At 39.9% G+C, this 18,589-nt stretch overlaps 1 protein-coding gene across 1 annotated transcript in view; it reads left to right on the top strand.

The window, feature by feature from the left end:
* Positions 1 to 18,589, top strand: part of LOC111144783 (eukaryotic translation initiation factor 3 subunit A) — a 38,015-nt gene that overhangs the window by 8,807 nt on the left and 10,619 nt on the right. The window contains exons 5-17 of the mRNA XM_022499244.1: positions 1,383 to 1,582; positions 3,942 to 4,150; positions 5,783 to 5,954; positions 8,041 to 8,145; positions 8,523 to 8,621; positions 10,031 to 10,147; positions 10,410 to 10,595; positions 11,328 to 11,675; positions 12,096 to 12,200; positions 12,291 to 12,404; positions 14,053 to 14,175; positions 14,859 to 15,012; positions 15,990 to 16,174. Coding sequence (XP_022354952.1) covers positions 1,383 to 1,582; positions 3,942 to 4,150; positions 5,783 to 5,954; positions 8,041 to 8,145; positions 8,523 to 8,621; positions 10,031 to 10,147; positions 10,410 to 10,595; positions 11,328 to 11,675; positions 12,096 to 12,200; positions 12,291 to 12,404; positions 14,053 to 14,175; positions 14,859 to 15,012; positions 15,990 to 16,174 — 2,117 coding nt within the window. The remainder of the gene's footprint in view (positions 1 to 1,382; positions 1,583 to 3,941; positions 4,151 to 5,782; positions 5,955 to 8,040; positions 8,146 to 8,522; positions 8,622 to 10,030; positions 10,148 to 10,409; positions 10,596 to 11,327; positions 11,676 to 12,095; positions 12,201 to 12,290; positions 12,405 to 14,052; positions 14,176 to 14,858; positions 15,013 to 15,989; positions 16,175 to 18,589) is intronic.

Genomic DNA, 18,589 nt, shown 5'->3' with positions numbered 1-18,589 from the left:
GGTCTTCTTAAGCTTTGAACTTCTAGGATTCCTTGGAAAATGCATAGTTTTATTTTCTTAAACAGTATAACTGAATATAGAACTAAGTGATTTTGATGAGTCAGGATAGTCATAGAAAGTATCCAGTTGTTACCTGCATATACAAATAGTGCTTGAATAGCTAGAGGGGTGGGTTGTTAGAGGTGCTGACAGACACACCCCTTTGCCCCCACTCCTGCACAATTGAAAATCCACCTGTGACTTGACTACCCAAAACCTTAGTTACCACTGGCTTGTTAATCAGAAGCCTTATTGGTAACATAAACAGTTGATAAACATGTATTTTGTGGGTTACATATGTTATATACTGGATTCTTAAAACAGGAAGCTAGGGAAAAGAAAGTGTTAAAATCATAAGGAAGAGAAAATAAATTTACAGTACTGTACCAAAAAATCTACATGTTCGTGTACCTATGAGTTCAAACCCTTGTTTAAGGATTAACTGTACTTTGAATCCTGAACTATACGAAGTCTGTTTTCTTAATCTTGTATCTTTTCCTTATTGTCACTTGCTGTTAATGCAGCTTTTTAACTATATATGAATGGAATATATGTGACTTGAGAGTGGCTTTGGCTTTTTCTTACTTTGCCTGTAGTACAACCTTGTATTGCCATTCTTTGCAATTTGGGGACGATTGGCATTTGTTTATTCAAGTTGTAAGTAACTTTAAGAATATTTTACTGTGAGTATTAGAACCTGTGTTCTGTTTCGCTTACATGGCTAGCATATATGAATTTTCATTTAACATAAGAACATTTGGGGTTTTTGATAACTGTTGATATAAATGTTAACTTGAAGTTAAGCTGCATCCCTTTGTTTTGGGCCTAATGAAATAGAAATCTCTCTCTCTCTTTTTTTTTTTTTTCAAGAGCAAAGGAATTCTGAAACAGTTGTTATTGCAAAAATGATGGTAGAAAATTATTTTAGTACAGCAAGTAGTTAAGGTACTCATCTGTGTACTGAGTTGAATCAGGTTACCATAAGCCCGCAGCTTGTTGATAGCAAGACTCTTTATATTTCAGGCTAGAATTTTTTGTTCCTTTAGGATTTGAAGTGGTAGATCTTTGAAAGGTGAGTCCCTTCTACACTTTAATTTCAATGGCTTCCCGTTTGTAAACTCTTCTAGAACACCAGAACCAAGTTCTAGTTCTAGGCCAAGACTATGTCCAAAAGATGGTCAGGACATGTGATGAAGTGACCATTGACTGATGATTTCTGAAGACTGATTATAAGTTTGGTAAAATCTTGTTACAATAACTGATTGTAATATTCGAAATAAAACTATTTCAGATACTTGGTGATGGTGGAAAGTACCTGACATATCTTTGAATTATGCTTGTAGCTTTCAAATTCTGCCTCCAGTACACCCGTAAGGCGGAATTCCGTAAGCTGTGTGACAATTTGAGAATGCACTTGTCACAGATTCAACGTCACCATAACCAGAGTACAGCAATCAATCTTAATAATCCAGAGAGCCAGTCCATGCATTTGGAAACCAGGCTTGTTCAGTTGGACAGTGCTATCAGTATGGAATTATGGCAGGTATGTTTTGAACTATTTGCTGTCTTTTGTAGTCATAATAACCCATATTACTTTTTTTTCCCTTGTGAGTAAATGAGTATCTTCATCTTGATACTTACTGGTTAATTTCAGTAGATAATTGAGGAATTTAAGATTGTCTAGTGGATAACCAAGAGTTCTGGACAGGCAGTCTCAGGATATGGGTTCTAGTTGACTGCTGTGAAATCAGAACCAAATCAGGTAATCTCTTTTGGACCGGGTGGCTTTCCATATAAAACAGTTTATTCTCATTGCTGCTCAAAGTGTGGTTCAGTGTCTGTCTGTGAACTATGTACTGCTCCAGGATGAAATACTTACAGAGGGGAATATACATTTATTAAGGGTGGGGTTTTTTGTTTTGTTATTGGTAGCAGTTTCATGGTAATTTCGTTGGTGTTTACTCAGTTTAGGAAAACTAAGCTTGTCTTTTCAATTTATTTTTGTAATAATTTTGCTGTATTTATAAAAATATTGGCAGTAGTAGGTTGGAAGCTTTAAAAAAACAATTTGTCCCTTTACTGTGGATGTTGGAGAAACACTATAGTAGATTGTCTCCTAGATTTCTTAGTGTTGCTTCGGCTTAGTATACCTGTGGGGAGAGCCTACATTGGAAATCTTGGTGGTGTTGGGAGACTTGTCAACTACTTGGGCTTTTTATGTTAAGGATTCCACAGAGATACTTTTTTTTTCTTTTTTTTAAGATCTTATTTATTTATTTATTTGACACAGAGAGAGAGATCACAAGTAGGCAGAGAGGCAGGCAGAAGGGGGGGGGAAGCAGGCTCCCTGCTGAGCAGAGAGCCCGATGCAGGGCTTGATCCCAGGCCCCTGGGATCATGACCTGAGCCAAAGGCAGAGGCTTTAACCCACTGAACCACCCAGGCGCCCATCCATAGAGATATTTTCACATGATTTTGTAGTCCTGTTTGAAGCTTTTAAATATTTGACCAAAGAAAAAAATCTAATTGAAATTACAGAGGAAGAAGATTGGTAGTTTTTCTGTCAGTTGAAACTGTGATCTCCTGCTCTCCAAAATATTTTCCTTTCTGTAGGGTCACCCTTAAAACACTGCCTGATGAAATATCGAAAAAGAGGTTCTATAGAAGACAAACATGCTCGTTATTAGAACAAGTGGATAAGTAGAAAGAAGAAACTATCACCCCTTATCTTATTACTCAGAAATAACCTCTATATTGTATTTTATGTCCTTCCAGATTTTTCTTACACATTTTTCCAAGTAGTATAGTGATGCACTTAAAAAAAATCTTTGTCACATTTATTAAAGTGTAATTGACATTCCGCAAAACTCACCCTGAAAATTGAAAAATAGTCACCACCGTAATCAGGATGTAAAACATTTCCTCAAAACTCCCTTGTGCCCCTTTGCAACGGACTCCACCCTTATCCTTAAGAATCCATTGATCTAGGGTACCTGGGGGCTCAGTGGGTTAAGCCTCTGCCTTTGGCTCAGGTCATGATCTCAGGGTCCTGGGATTGAGGCCCCTCCCCCCAATCCAGCTCTCTGCTCAGCAGGGTACCTGCTTCCCCCTTTCTCTCTGCCTACTTGTGATCTCTGTCAAATAAACAAAATCTTAAAAAAAAAGAATCTATTGAAAGGAGGATGACATTTAATCAATAAAATGATCTGTTATGGAAAAATTTGTAAGCATATAGTAACATTTTTTAAAGTATATTTTGAAACATTTTCAGGACAGTCAATAGGATTTAAAAGTAACTTGCAAATTAAAGCACAATTGACAAAGTTGTCAAGATAATTGTTAGCTAACCTAGATAAGTCAGGCTTCAGGCTGGGGCTGGTTGGTAGAAAGATGAATAAAATTGAATTTTACAAAATTCTCTGTGGGGCAGATATATATCCTTACAGATATCTGGCATCGTCTTAAAATTCACCCTTGCTACCAAGAAAGGGACAAAGAAAGCAACAGCCTCTGTTCTATTAGTTGGCACATGTTCAGATATACCTTATCTACTTTAAAAGGTTATGAGCACCAGTGCTGAAGTTCATTAGCATCTTGAACTGGACTGAGTGGAGTGTCGTGTTGTGGCTGAAAGGCAATGCCCCCTCCCTTTTTTCTTCCTAAGTCTCTTCTGTCTAATTTGAAGAAGTTTAAGGATTTAGTATTTTTGTGATCAAGGCAGTTTTCTGAAATGTATCAGGTACTAAATTACAGGTGAATAAAACGAACCACACATAAAGGGATTTTGCTTTCTACTTTTTGTAATTCAGTATTTTGTGTTTTAGATTTCATAAAGAGTAAGGAGATTTGAATTAGATTTGTTTCTTTAGAATGCAGTGGCTAATTTATACTACTAATTTTAGGAAGCATTCAAAGCTGTGGAAGATATTCACGGACTGTTCACCTTGTCTAAAAAACCACCTAAACCTCAGTTGATGGCAAATTATTATAATAAAGTCTCAACTGTGTTTTGGAAATCTGGAAATGCTCTTTTTCATGCATCTACTCTCCATCGTCTTTACCATCTATCCAGAGAAATGAGAAAGAATCTTACACAAGAAGAGATGCAAAGGTAAGAATGTTACAGTCAAGTAATACTGGAATTATGAAATAAATACCTTCTACTAAATGGCATGGTTCCAGGTTAGGGTTTCTCAGCCTCTGCACCATTGACATTTGGGGCTGCTGGATAATCTGTTGTCGTGGGGACTGCCCTTAGGATGTTTGGCACCATCCCTAGTATACCCACTGAGTGTCGGTATGATTCGTACACTGCTCCAGATCAGAAGTGTCTCCAGGCATGGTTGTTCTCAGGTAGAATTCTTGGTCTTCAAGTAATTGTCTTATGTCTGATAACCAACTCTGCCGTAAACCTGATTGAGAAAATCGAATATTAGGAAAGACAGTGTTAAGATATGAGCTTTCTATCCATATAGGGTATTTAAAGTCTAGTCTTAGGATAAGATAAAAAAATTAAATGCTGCCATGAGGTCACTTTTTCTCCAGTTATAAAATAAAACTGATTGTGTGTTCAAATACAGAAAAGGGGTCTATAACCTAGCAGTCTAAAGACCACTTTATTTTTTTTTCAACAATACATGCAGCCTATTTTCTTTTAATCATGTTTGTTTTTTTTATTATGTTTCAGTTGGACTCAGGGAGCTCACACCCACACTTTTTCTTCATATTGGTAGACCATGTTATTTTGGCCTCTGGTAGAATTTTGTACACCAAATTGTTTTTCTTTAAGCTTTACACCAATACGTGCAGCCAACAAAATGAATTTTGCTAGTGTATTTTCTTTGAAACTCTTAAGGAGAGTGGTCATTACGCCATTCACTGTCCTTTATGTAATCCATGTCTGAGATTAAAAAAACAAACTTGGGTTCCTTAACATACATCTGTACAGAATATCCCTTTAGAAAGTGCTATCATAATAGTATTCTGATAATAAACATTAGGCTGTTTAATTCTATATGGATTATTTTGCTTCATCTTCACAATAGCCTCCTGACTCCGAAAATTAATTATCTTGCCTTAGGTTCCAGTCTTGAAACTGGTGAGGCTGATATTCTAACCCTTGACCCTTGGGCTCCAGAGCCCACTATCCTTAATGTCCTGTAGTGCTCTGAGTTCAGCCTGACTTCCCTCTTGTGTTCTAAGGAAGCTAAGATGTAGCCCCCCCATGAGTACTTGCTCGATCCCGCAACCCCCAGTCATGTTCACCTACATTTTAAACCCAGTCTTTTTTTTTTTTTTTTTTTAAAGATTTTAGTTATTTATTTGACAGAGACAACGAGAGTGGGAATACAAGCAGGGGGAGTGGGAGAGGGAGAAGCAGGCTTCCCGCTGAGCAGGGAACCCAGTGTGGGGCTTGATCCCAGGAAGCTGCGATCATGACTTGAGCTGAAGGCAGATGGTTAATGACTGAGCCACCCAGGCGCCCCCAGAGTCTTTTTCTGTAGCCGGCAAATATTGACAGTAGTAAGTGGGTGGGTGAAGGTCTGCTTCTCCCAGGTATTCGTTTTAGCACAGTCCGTTTTTCTTCATCTCATGTTTTGATGAATAACATAGATGAATACGGTCCACCAGTACGGTATACGTGTTCTGCCTCTCGTGTGTCTTGCCAGACAGTTAAGAAGTGTTTTTTTTTTTTTTAAATCAGTTAACATAAATTTAACAGATTTGTAATTTTGTTCTCCAGAATGTCTACCAGAGTCCTTTTGGCCACTCTTTCTATCCCTATTACTCCTGAGCGTACTGATATTGCTCGACTTCTGGATATGGACGGCATTATAGTCGAGAAACAACGTCGCCTTGCAACACTGCTAGGTCTTCAAGCTCCACCAACACGAATTGGCCTTATTAATGATATGGTTGGTATAAGTTGGAGCATTCTTACAGCTCAGAATGAAAACTTTACGGTCAGGTTTTATAATTCATGGCAGGTGGTTCTGATGGATGGTCTAGCTTGAGTCCTCATCGTATCCATAGCTAAGCTCAGAAGTTGATAGCAAGGGTACTGGTGGATGTTAGGACAGTAGCTGACTGAGCCTATCTTAGCATATTTCGTCTTTGGGGAAGGGATGCTAAATGGTGAATCTAGAATAATTTTTTTAAGAGAGTTTATTTATTTATTTTATTTATTTATTTGACAGACAGATCATAAGCAGGCAGAAAGGCAGGCAGAGAGAGAGGAGGAAGCAGGCTCCCCGTTGAGCAGAGAGCCCGATGTGGAGCTTGATCCCAGAACCCTGGGATCATGACCTGAGCCGAAGGCAGAGGCTTTAGCCCACTGAGCCACTCAGGTGCCCCAAGAGTTTATTTATTTGACAGAGAGCGAGAGAGGGAATAAAAGCAGGGGTAGTGGGAGAGGGAAAAGGAGGCTTCCCGCTGAACAGAGGGCCTGATGCAGGGCTCGATCCCAGGAGCCACCCAGGTGCCCCTAGAATAATTTCTTGATAGGAATAAAATTAGAGCTGGGAGAATTTTATTTGAATTCTTACATCATGGCTAATTTCAGTAATAAGGGCATTTATAAAGAGAAGTATGGACAGTTAGTCATGCATGCATTTTGTACTGGGGATAGATTAGAGTGTTCATGTGTGGGGATAGATAGGACCTGCCATTGTTTGCCTCAGTTTTTTTTTTTTTAAAGGATTTTTATTTTATTTATTTGACAGAGATCACAAGTAGGCAGAGAGGCAGACAGAGAGAGAGAGGGGGAAGCAGGCTCCCCGCTGAGCAGAGAGTCTGATGCAGGGCTTGATGCCAGGACTCTGGGATCATGACCTGAGCTGAAGGCAGAGGCTTTAACCCACTGAGCCACCCAGGTGCCCCTGTTTGCCTCAGTGTGACTAGTAAGTAGGTCTGTATGGGAACACACTCCTGTGCTTGCAGGTCTTGGTATGTCCCTGCAGTTAGTCTGTCACTGGTTGGCAGTTCCAGTATATGAAGGATAAAGGTCCACATGCATTATGCATTCTAGGTTATAGCTTAGGTGTAAGGTAAGATGTACTTAGGGCAGTTTCGAGGTTTATGAAATTAGTCCACTTTTTTGTCTCCTTTTAAGAAATGTTACGCAGTGGCATACTTAGCTGAGTTCTAGTGCCATGTAAGAATATAAATCCTAAATGTAATTGGGTAAATTCTCATAAGGTGGTTTCTAGTCACTGTTTCCCACCCCCCCAATAGCCTACCCTGATTTGTAACACCACTTACTAGTTTGCCTGTGTACTTTGTATGAGATTTCAGTTCTGTATATATGCAATACGTTAAATTCTTTTTCTTAGCATTATATTTGTGAGACTTACTAACATGTTGAATGTAGCTGTTTTTTCTTTGATTATTTTTGTATAAGCACATCTTACTGGGGCGCCTGGGTGACTCAGCGTCTGCTTTTGGCTCAGGTCATGATCTCAGGGACCTGGGATCAAGCCCGGATTCTGGCTCCCTGCTCAGTGGGGAACCTGCTTCTCCCTCTGTCCCTCCCCCTGCTCATGTTTCTCTCTCTCTCAAATAAATAATCTTAAAAAAAAAAAAAAATCTTATATGTACTTTTTTTTTTCCCCCTGGTTTGGCTCTGTTATGGGTAGTGTTGCTAAGGTAATTTTTGTGTAATGCAGTTACTTGTAAGCTGTGGTATTTTACTTACTAGTGGTAATAAATTAGCTTGTACACATGAGTTGTCTTCGTAAATATTTTATTGATCATGTTGATTTAGAGTTTTTATATCCTTACTAAACTCTTGGGGGACATTTAACTGTAGATGTATAATTTGGGGTTAGAGACTCAAACATAGTTTTCCTTTGAATTCTTCTGGTGAATTTAAAGAGAGTTGAGGCCAATTTTTCAGATGTTTTCCAGATTTCCAATCCCCTATTTTTCTTACTTATACTCAGTTCAGTTGGAAATCTAGTTGGAATATTTCCTTCAGCAAATTAAACCTTTTGTTTATTATAGGTCAGATTCAACGTACTACAGTATGTTGTCCCTGAAGTGAAAGACCTTTACAATTGGCTGGAAGTAGAATTTAACCCACTAAAACTCTGTGAGAGAGTCACAAAGGTAAGATTTTATATTTTAGTTTGGTTATACTACCATATAGCTGGCCCTTGTGCTATTACAGATTCTTTTTATATCGAGGGACAAGTATTGTCCTATACGTTTGAATTCAGTGCACATTTCATTGTCTTTTTTTCTTTACATCAGGAAAAAAGATATTTCTGATGTGCTAAATAAACCTTTGGAGGTAAATTAGCAGCATGACTGATTTAGCCATTGCTGTCAGTCACCTTCAGACAAGCCTCAGTATAGCTTCGTATTATGTGTGTATTTCCCTGCACTGTGCGATGTTTTTATGTTTAAAAAACCAGAAAAGTTTCACAAATGTTTGAGTGTTACTTAGAAAATATAATTCTTTTTTAATGTACTGTATTGTACAGGTTCTAAATTGGGTTCGGGAACAACCTGAAAAAGAGCCAGAGTTGCAGCAGTATGTTCCACAGCTGCAAAACAACACCATACTCCGTCTTCTGCAGCAGGTAAACAGTTGTAAACGAGTGTTCTATTTACAACTGGAATTTTTCCCCTCGGTTGTTTTTTTCATCACAACAGTAAAAAATGTCGGAACCACTAGAAAGTTACCCTTCACCAAACTCCAGCCTTGTCAAAACTGGTCTTTCTGTTTGATTTGAAAAGCAATTATTTTATGTAATTGTAATTGCTTTTTTCTCCTTTATTGTTGTTGAACACCGTCTTTGTACATTTTTCCTCGTTATCAGTGTAAATTTACTCCTTTTAATGCCTTCATGGTTTTACATTGTCTAAAGGGTACTACTGTGATTTATTTATTCAGACCCTTTTGATGGAAGTCTGTATTTCTAGGGTTTTTTTTGCTGTTAGAAAATGTTGCAGCATTAAACATTTCCATATATACATCTTTGCATACTTCTGTGGCTTTCTATCATCTAGGAAGTGGAATTAGTCACAGGGCTTACACATTTAAGCTTTAGCAGCTCTACAAGATTCTGTTAATGAACCCTCCTACCAGTAGTGATTGGGAAAGCCTTTTCGGTTTCTCACACTAGTTATTGTTAGTCTTTTGTCATATTTTAGTCTGACTTAAATAAGTTTAAAGATTATGGTTTATAATATGGCTTCAGTGTTCCTATTTTGCCTTCATTTGTTTCACGGGGAGGGGCTTTTATGATACATTGGCTTGCAGTATTTGTGCACATTCCTTTGGCCTGCCTCTCTTTTATAGGTGAGAAGTGTTATTTCTTATGTGCTACACAAATAGTTGAAGGTTAATTAGCAGTATAACTGAATTGTAATGCTGCCAGTCTCCTTCAGACAAATTTATTGAAAGCGTTTAGGTGCCGTGATCGTATAGTGGTTAGTACTCTGCGTTGTGAAAGTGTTTAGGTGAATTAGGTAAGTAGCAGGTCTTTATCTACAAATATAAGGCGATTTAGGGCTTTCTGTTTTATAAAACTAGAATTTGAAAGGATTGGGCTTCCGAGGAATGGTACAATGTGGTGGCTCAAAGCATAGCATTTGGGGTTTATAACCTTGAATTGGAATTCCAGCCCCAGCAATGTAGTGTTAACACTTAGCCTAAGCTTCAGTTTCTTTTCTCTGAGAAATGGGCATAATTTCTACTCTCAGGCTTGTGTAAGACTGCACAAAAAAAGTACTGAATAGGGGTGCTTGGGTGGCTCAGTTGGTTAACTGTCTGCCTTCGGTTCAGGTCATGGTCCCGGGGTCCTGGGATCGAGCCCCGAATCAGGCTCCCTGCTTGGTGGAGAGCCTGCTTCTCCCTCTCCCTCTGCCTGCCGCTCTGCCTCCTTGTGCTCTTTCTCTCTATCTCTCTGTCAAATAAATAAAATCTTTTAAAAGAAATGCTGGATAAATGATCGCTGTTGTTACTAACCTTGTGTTTCTTACGCAGGTGGCACAAATTTATCAGAGCATTGAGTTTTCTCGTTTGACTTCTCTGGTTCCTTTTGTTGATGCTTTCCAACTGGAACGGGCTATAGTAGATGCAGCAAGGCACTGTGACCTGCAGGTATGTGCCGGAAGGGACACGGAGATGGGAGGCTTTTAAGGACTGAAAAATACATATGCTTTGTTTCTCAGCTTTTGGTTCACTGGCACCATTTTAAAGTTGTGCTGAGTGAATCTTCTGGCTTTTGTATTTAATTAACATTCTTATTTTTTTTTTTCCTTATGATCAGTTGAAATTTTTTGTCAAACGTCATTTATTTCTAGAATGATTTCATACTTATTTATAGATGTAACTATTGATGATGTTACTTAATTCTCCAAAGGTTCGTATTGACCACACTTCTCGGACACTTAGTTTTGGATCTGATTTGAATTATGCTACTCGAGAAGATGCTCCAATTGGTCCTCATTTGCAAAGCATGCCTTCAGAACAGATAAGAAATCAGTTGACAGCGATGTCCTCAGTACTTGCAAAGGCACTTGAAGTCATTAAGCCAGCTCATATACTGGTATGTATCTTTGGGGGAAAATGACATACAGAATTTTTGAGGGGCCCTTATGCTGTGTCTTACATACAAAGGTTTGAGATGAGTCTGAGAAAATGGGCTTATTCTATATTTCCTCTTCAGTTGTATTGGCTAGTTTTGGTATTCTACCTATTACACACATGACCCCCCACCGACACCCATAGGGAGTACTGTGCTTGGGCTTTTCTCTCGGCTTAAGTTCTTGTCTTGTTTGTGTGCTCTGTGAGCATGTCCCCGTGGCTTGCACACTTTAAAGTAGATTTGGTGCATAGAAAACTTGACCTAGCAAATAAAGGTTCTTTAGCTGCCTCACTCCTATTGATAAGACTGTATAGGTCATAGTATTTGGTGCTGGGAACTAGTAGCTTGAATAACATCATCTCCTGTTCTTAAATGCAGATACGTGAAGGTAATGCACCAGGGTTTTATGTTTTTTTTTTTTTTTTCAGATTTTATTTATTTATTTGACAGACAGTTATCACAAGTAGGCAGAGAGGCAGGCAGAGAGAGAGGAGAAGCAGGCTCCCTGCCGATCAGAGAACCCGATGTGGGGCTAGATCCCAGGATGCTGGGATCATGACCTGAGCTGAAGGCAGAGGCTTTAAACACTGAGCCACCCAGGCGCCCACACCAGGGTTATTTAATAATTATATGATGTCTAATGTCATGGTGTGTGTCACACAAGAATTTTTAAAAATGCATTTGTCTTTAAAGCAAGAGAAAGAAGAACAGCATCAGTTGGCTGTTACCGCATACCTTAAAAATTCACGAAAAGAGCATCAGCGTATTCTGGCCCGCCGTCAGACAATCGAGGAAAGGAAGGAGCGCCTGGAGAGTCTGAATATTCAGCGTGAGAAAGAAGAACTGGAGCAGAGGGAAGCTGAGCTCCAGAAAGTACGGAAGGCTGAAGAAGAGAGGCTGCGACAGGAAGCAAAGGAGAGGGAGAAAGAGCGCATCTTGCAGGAACATGAACAAATTAAAAAGAAAACTGTCCGTGAGCGTTTGGAGCAGATCAAGAAAACAGAACTGGGTGCCAAAGCTTTCAAAGATATTGATATTGAAGTATGTAACACATTACTTCTTAACTTGAATCCACATCTCAGAGCATAGTCCTTTACTGTTTATTGATTACGTTGGGTTGTCTGGTTGTTTTCACTCCCTTTGGTACAGCTGATTCATTAATCGGTGAAGTAAACATTTGTTTTTTAATGGCTCTTAAGTTTTTAACCCTTGTTAAAGTGGAGTTGGGTATGTGCAGTTTAGAGTAACGAGAAATAGATGTTAAGATCGTGTTGTTTTCCCTACATGGAAGTGGAGATAAGACTGTTGTAAGGCATTCTTACGTTGCTTAAGTTTACGCATTGTGCGCATTTACTCACTGTATAGAAAGTAATTTAGGTTTTTGATTTTAGAAAAATCACATTTTCCATACACATTTCTCTTGTATTCTTCTTAGTGATTGTGCATTTGTAATACTTTCAGGATCTCGAAGAGTTGGATCCGGATTTCATCATGGCTAAACAGGTTGAACAGCTGGAGAAAGAAAAGAAGGAACTTCAGGAACGCCTGAAAAATCAAGAGAAGAAGGTAGGTGGAAGAACTGGTTGTTGATAAACTTAACGTGCCAGATTAACAGAAAATTTTCCTTTAAACTACATTTGTTTTCATGTCATTCAGATTGACTATTTTGAAAGAGCTAAACGTTTGGAGGAAATCCCGTTGATAAAGAGTGCTTATGAAGAACAGAGGATTAAAGACATGGATCTGTGGGAACAACAGGAAGAAGAAAGAGTAAGGTTTTTGTTTAACTGTTACATTTGTAGGCTGTAAACTGTAATTAAATCCTCTGCCAGTAATGGGGCCATGGTTTCAAAACCATGATTATTTTGTGTTCTTTAGCCAGGAATGGTGCTTCAGTGGCTGCGTACTAGCAGATTGGTTGGCAGATAGAAATTTTCACAACAGAGTTTTAAAAATGAAACTTGTACAATACAAAGGACAGCTGAAAAGTTCACTAAAAAAGCAGCTTTATGGGCATATAATTCACATGCCATACAGTTCTCACATTTAAACTGTACAGTTCATGGTTTTTAGTATTGCACAGCCATTTAATTTTAAAACATACCCCAAAAGAAGCTCCATACGTTTCGGCAGTCGTTCCCCATTTCCTTCCCTACCACCTGGCCTCTTGTAGTCAGCAGTCCCCTTTCTGTCTCTATATTTGCCTGTTTTTGAGACTTTTTATATAAGTAGAGCCACATAATGTATGGCATTTCCTTCTTTGTGACTAGGCCGTTCCTTCTGTAGTTTTGTTAGTATATGTTATATTTACCCTAATGATTCAAAAGCAAGGTTTGCGAATGCTTGTAGCGGCCCCATTCTGGTTAAAAATAAAAAGTAACTATAGACAGCACATCTGTGGGGACTGGAGTGGGGGATGCAGCCTCTTGGTTGCATTGGAGTGTTTGCATTCTGGGCTTTGTTTGCCAGTGCCTTGCATTTCTTCACAAGTTAGAAATTTTTTTTTAAAAAAATTTTATTTATTTATTTATCAGAGAGAGAGAGAGAGAGAGAGAGAGCGCGCGCACACAGGCAGGCAGAGGCAGAGAGAGAAGCAGGCTCCCCACTGAGCAAGGAGCCTGATGCGGGACTCGATCCCACGACCCTGGGATCATGACCTGAGCCAAAGGCAGCGGCTTAACCAACTGAGCCACCCAGGCGCCCCTAGAAATTTTTTTTTTTAAAGATTGTGTTTATTTGACAGAGACCCAGTGAGAGAGGAAACACAAGCAGGGGGAGTGGGAGAGGGAGAAGCAGGCTCCCCGCTGAGCAGGAATTCCCAATGTGGGGCTTGATCCCAGGACCCTGGGATCACGACCTGAGCCAAGGCAGACGCTTAACAACTGAGCCACTAAGGCGCCCCACAAGTTAGGATTTTTGTGGTAATATGTAAAATTAGGGAAATAAGAATGCAGACCAAATAAAGTACTTGAGATGATCTGCTGTAGTCTTTGCCCTGAAGCCTTCCTTTTCCCCCTTGGAGTGCAAAGGGAAAGGCCTCCTTAAATCACCCTGCCTTAACCTCCAGTTTTCTTTAAGGGAGAAAATATCTTTTATCATTAAACCATAGTGCTTGTTATCTCTGAAGTATTTTATGGTATATGTTACAGTTTTTCTTTCATAAAAATTTGCAGTACTTTTGGGCCTAAATAAAAACAGTTTCTTAAAGATGCTCCCAGAACTCCATCATCCATCATCTGTCCCTGATTGCCTTCCTAGGGACATTAGGCACAGATGTAGTAATGTTTCCGTATTTATGGCAAGATGGATGGAGCAGAGGAGCTGCTTGTCATTCTTCAAGAATATCTGTGAAGAATTAAGAGTAAATTAATCAGATAATGATTGCTTTGAAATTTAACTTTGTATTATGTACTTGCAGATTACTACCATGCAGCTAGAACGTGAAAAGGCTCTTGAACATAAAAATCGAATGTCACGAATGCTTGAAGACAGAGATTTATTTGTAATGCGACTCAAGGCTGCACGACAGTCTGTTTATGAGGTGAAGTTAACTGATTTCTGGGGAACGTTTATTCATGAGCTTTTTAGTTTTGCCTTAAGGTTCTTCTTTAACAGAGTGGTATATTCTGTTTTGACGTTTTGTAGTGATCATTCAATATTTTAGTAGAAAGGTTCTTGAAAATATAGGCTGTTAGTCAGCCATCACTATAAATAAATTTTTCTGAAGGTGAAAGTGGACTGGATAAAATTTGCTTTTGATACTTGTTTACTATTTGATTTAGAAAGGAAAAAGGCAGATCGAAGTGTTCTGCTCTTAAATTCTAATTTAATCCTTTGGTTTGTTTTATATAAAAGCAAACCCAGTAGGTGTAGAAAATAGCTGTCAACAATTTAAATTTTAAAAAATTTGACATGGAAAAGCTCCATAGTCATTTGGAAATTTTAAAGATCTTACTTATTTATGGAGGGGGGGTGGGCAGAGAGAATCCCAGGCAGGCTCCATACCCAGCACAGAGTGTGGGGCTCAGTCTCTCGACCAGGAGTCAAATACGCAATGGACTGAGCCACCAGGCACCCCCGTTTGGAAGTTTTTGTACTTGAAAGTTGCTTCTTATGGTTTCAGGAAGTTTGTAGTGCCTTAGTAAACTTTAAATTTAACTAGTTTGTAGGTCTTCAAAATTTTTGATTTTTGTTTTGTTTTTCTTGTGTCTGTTCTGTTAATAGGAAAAACTTAAACAGTTTGAGGAGCGATTAGCAGAAGAAAGGCATAATCGCTTGGAAGAACGTAAAAGGCAACGTAAGGAAGAACGCAGAATAACCTACCATAGAGAAAAAGAAGAGGAGGAACAGAGAAGGGCAGAAGAACAAATGCTAAAAGGTATCTATAGACCACGATTGGAGGTAGTATAAGGCAAGGTTGATACTCAGTTTATAGCAGTCATATTCAGGGTGCCTCGGTGGCTCAGTAGGTTAAGCATCTCACTTTGGCTCAGGTCATAATCAGAGGGTCCTAGGATCAAGTTCCAAGTTGGGCTCCCTGCTCAGCAGGGAGTCGACTTCTCCCTCTATCTCTGCCTCTCCCCCGGTTGTGCCCACTCTGTCTCTCTCAAATAAATAGCACCTTTATAAAAAGGAAATTTAAATATAGTAGTCACATTCAGAAACATAGGAACAAGGAACCACGACCATTGGCTTCTTTTTTTAAAAATTTTATTTATTTGTGAGAGAGTGAGAGCATGCGCAAGCAGGGGGGCAGCATGCAGAATGGGAAGCAGCTCCCCGCTGAGCATGGGGCCCGATGCAGTACTGGATCCCGGGACCCTGAGCTGATAACCTGAGCTGAAGCAGATGCTCAGCTGACTGACCTCGCAGGAGTCCCGGATCATTGGCTTCTTCACTGCACCTAACTAGAACCTAACTTTTAGTTGTCTGAAGTGTGTTATAGGCGAGGATGTTATTTCCTCTGCCAACTTACTTCCACATTTTTGGTGTTTCTTAAAAAAAAAGTATCACTTTTTAATTTTATCCCTGTATTTTATGTAGTTGTAACATTTATTGAGGAACATGTGGCAGATGAAATCTGTCGAATGATTCTTTATCTGGAAATCCAGATGCTCAGGAGTTTGGGGAGGCATTTACCTTGTCATCACAAAACTATTCATGTTGAGTGCATTAATATTTGTTTTACTTGAATATCTTCTGCCCCTAAGCTGGTTATAAACTACTTAAAAATTCTAGAAAGAATTTTCCTTCTACTTTATGCTGCCTGCTGAATACCAACAAAGTAGACCTAGCAAAGAGGGGAAAGATGCAGGTAGAGGCACACTTTGTAACGCTACCTACTACATCATGCAGAGCGTGAGGAGAGAGAGCGTGCTGAACGGGCCAAACGCGAGGAAGAACTCCGAGAGTATCAGGAGCGGGTCAAGAAATTAGAAGAAGTAGAAAGGAAGAAACGCCAAAGAGAGCTGGAAATTGAAGAAAGGGAACGACGCAGAGAGGAAGAGAGAAGACTTGGTGACGATCCACTTTCTAGAAAGGTGAGTGTAGGGGTTACTCTGTTTTTGTGTGATGTGTTTGTCATCCAGCTCTCTGGCATGATCCATATACCTCTGCGGGTGTCAGTGTCTGGGCTTGGTCTGTTAAATTGGTTGCATTCATCTCTCTTAAAGTCTGGTATTACTTTGTCTTCCCAGCGATAGGTTCTTAATGGGGGAAAATCAGACTTAACTTATAGTAAAGCTGGGATTTTAGGCTTCAGTTTAGGAATCTTCTCTGTAAGAATGAAGTCTCAGTAAGAATGAAGTCTTCTAAGACGTCAGTATTTGACGAAAGAACACTCTTTAGTTTATGGAAGGACTGTTCTCCCTTCCTTAAAGGGTTGCTGTGAATCAGAGATGATGTGAGTTCTCTAACTTCTTAGTGCTCAGAGCCGGCCTGGTGGACCGTTGCGTATCGCAGCGTATTCACCATCTCCTGGCAACTTGTTAGAAAGGCAGAATCTCCGGCCCAGTGCCAAACCCGAATTAGAACCTGCATTTTAACAATATTGTGGGGGCGCCTGGGTGGGTCAGTGGGTTAAGCCTCTGCCTTAGCTCAGGTCATGGTCTCAGGGTCCTGGGATGGAGCCCCACATCGGGCTCTGCTCAGTGGGGAGCCTGCTTCCCCTCCTCCCTCTCTCTGCCTGCCTCTCAGTCTACTTGTGATCTCTGTCTATCAAATAAACAAAATCTTTAAAAAAACCCCCAATATTCCCAAGTGATTCAAAGGCTGCTCTGAATATTTATTCTTAATATGCACGCATGTCCAAAACTGACCCGTGTTCCCCCTCTATCTTGTGTGTCTGACTCCGGCTCCTGATTGGTGACTCTGTTACCCACTTAATGGTGGAGTTTTTAATCTAGCACTCCCTCTCCTTTCTTTTCCTGCATTACTGCCTTAATTCAGAATTTCCTTTTGCCTGTATTATTTACTGGTCTCCTTACTATTCTCCGTGATTATAAATATTTCCCAGCTTCAGACCTTCCTCTACATTGTGGCCTGCTTGATTTTTTTTTTTCTTCCATAATGCATATTTGATCATTATACCTGCTTTTGGGTTTCACATCTCTCTTTTGATTGGTACTGAGTACTTCTGGCCAGAGTACCTGCCTTAGCAGTCCAGGCCTTTCTAGTTTGCTGCTTTCCATTAGCTTCATCTGCCACCATTTTCCTCGTAGTCACCGTCTCTTCCTATGCTTCCTGTGCTCTATCTCTTCCAAGCCTTAACATGTTTCTGTGACATTATCTGCATGTTCTTTGTTTTCCCGTGGATGTGCCCATGTTCCCCCCCCCTAAAGAAGATACTTTCTAAGTTAAGAGGTGAGTAGCTGGGAGATTTCTTGCCTGCATTTCTCCATTCCTTTATCTCTGCCATACCATTGTCACTTCTCTTTATTGGAGGACCTGCTATTCTTTGATTTCTTTTTAAGATGTTTATGGGTAGATTTTTGGTTTTGTTACTCCTATTGCTCATTTTTATTTTTATTTCTTCATTACTAGTGAATATGTACTCTGATTGTTTCAAAAAGTATATTTAGGGGCACCTGGGTGGCTCAGTGGGTTAAAGCCTCTGCTTTCAGCTCAAGTCATGGTCCCAGGGTCCTGGGATCGAGCCCCACATCAGGCTCTCTGCTCAGTGGGGAGCCTGCTTCCTTCTCTCTCTGCCTGCCTCTCTGCCTACTTGTAATCTCTGTCTGTCAAATAAAATCTTAAAAAATATATGTATGTATGTATGTATGTATTTAGGGATGCCTGGGTGGCTTAGTCGGTTAAGCAGCTGCCTTCGGCTCAGATTATGATTCCAGAGTCCTGGGATTGAGTCCCGCATTGGGCTCCTTGGTCAGTGGGTAGCCTGCTTCTCTCTCTGCCTCTGCCTGCTTATGCTCTCTCTCTCTCTCTCTCTGACAAATAAGTAAATAAAATCTTTTAAAAATACATATATATTTATTTGAGAGAGAGGGTGTGCACCTTCACCTGTGGTGGAAGGGGTAGAACGGAAGGGAGAGGGACAGGCAGACTCCCTGCTGAGCCCCATGTGGCTTGATTTAACCCTGGGATCATAACCTGAGTTGAAACCAAGCATAGATGCTTAACCAACTGAGCCACCCAAGCATCCCTGGTCTGTATAATTTCTAATTTTTTGGAATTCAGTACATTTTTCCCCTTGTGTCCTAAAACATGTTGTTATGTGTATTCTTTTTCTTTTGGGCACGAATTTCTGTGGGTATGTATGGAATCAGAAGTGTTGGGTTATTTTAATTTGCTGCATTCTGTTAACTTATGGGTACTTCATCTTCTGAAGAAAGGAAGGTCACTTGGGGCACATGGGTGGTTCATTAAGTGTCTGCCTTTGGCTCAGGTCATGATCTCAGGGTCCTGGGATCAAGCCCTTCGTCAGACTCTGCACAGCTGGG

Source organism: Enhydra lutris, unplaced genomic scaffold, assembly GCF_002288905.1.
Source record: "Enhydra lutris kenyoni isolate GAN:26980312 unplaced genomic scaffold, ASM228890v2 scaffoldscaffold12, whole genome shotgun sequence".
Classification (NCBI taxonomy): domain Eukaryota; kingdom Metazoa; phylum Chordata; class Mammalia; order Carnivora; family Mustelidae; genus Enhydra; species Enhydra lutris.
This window is presented reverse-complemented; position numbering and strand designations above follow the sequence as displayed.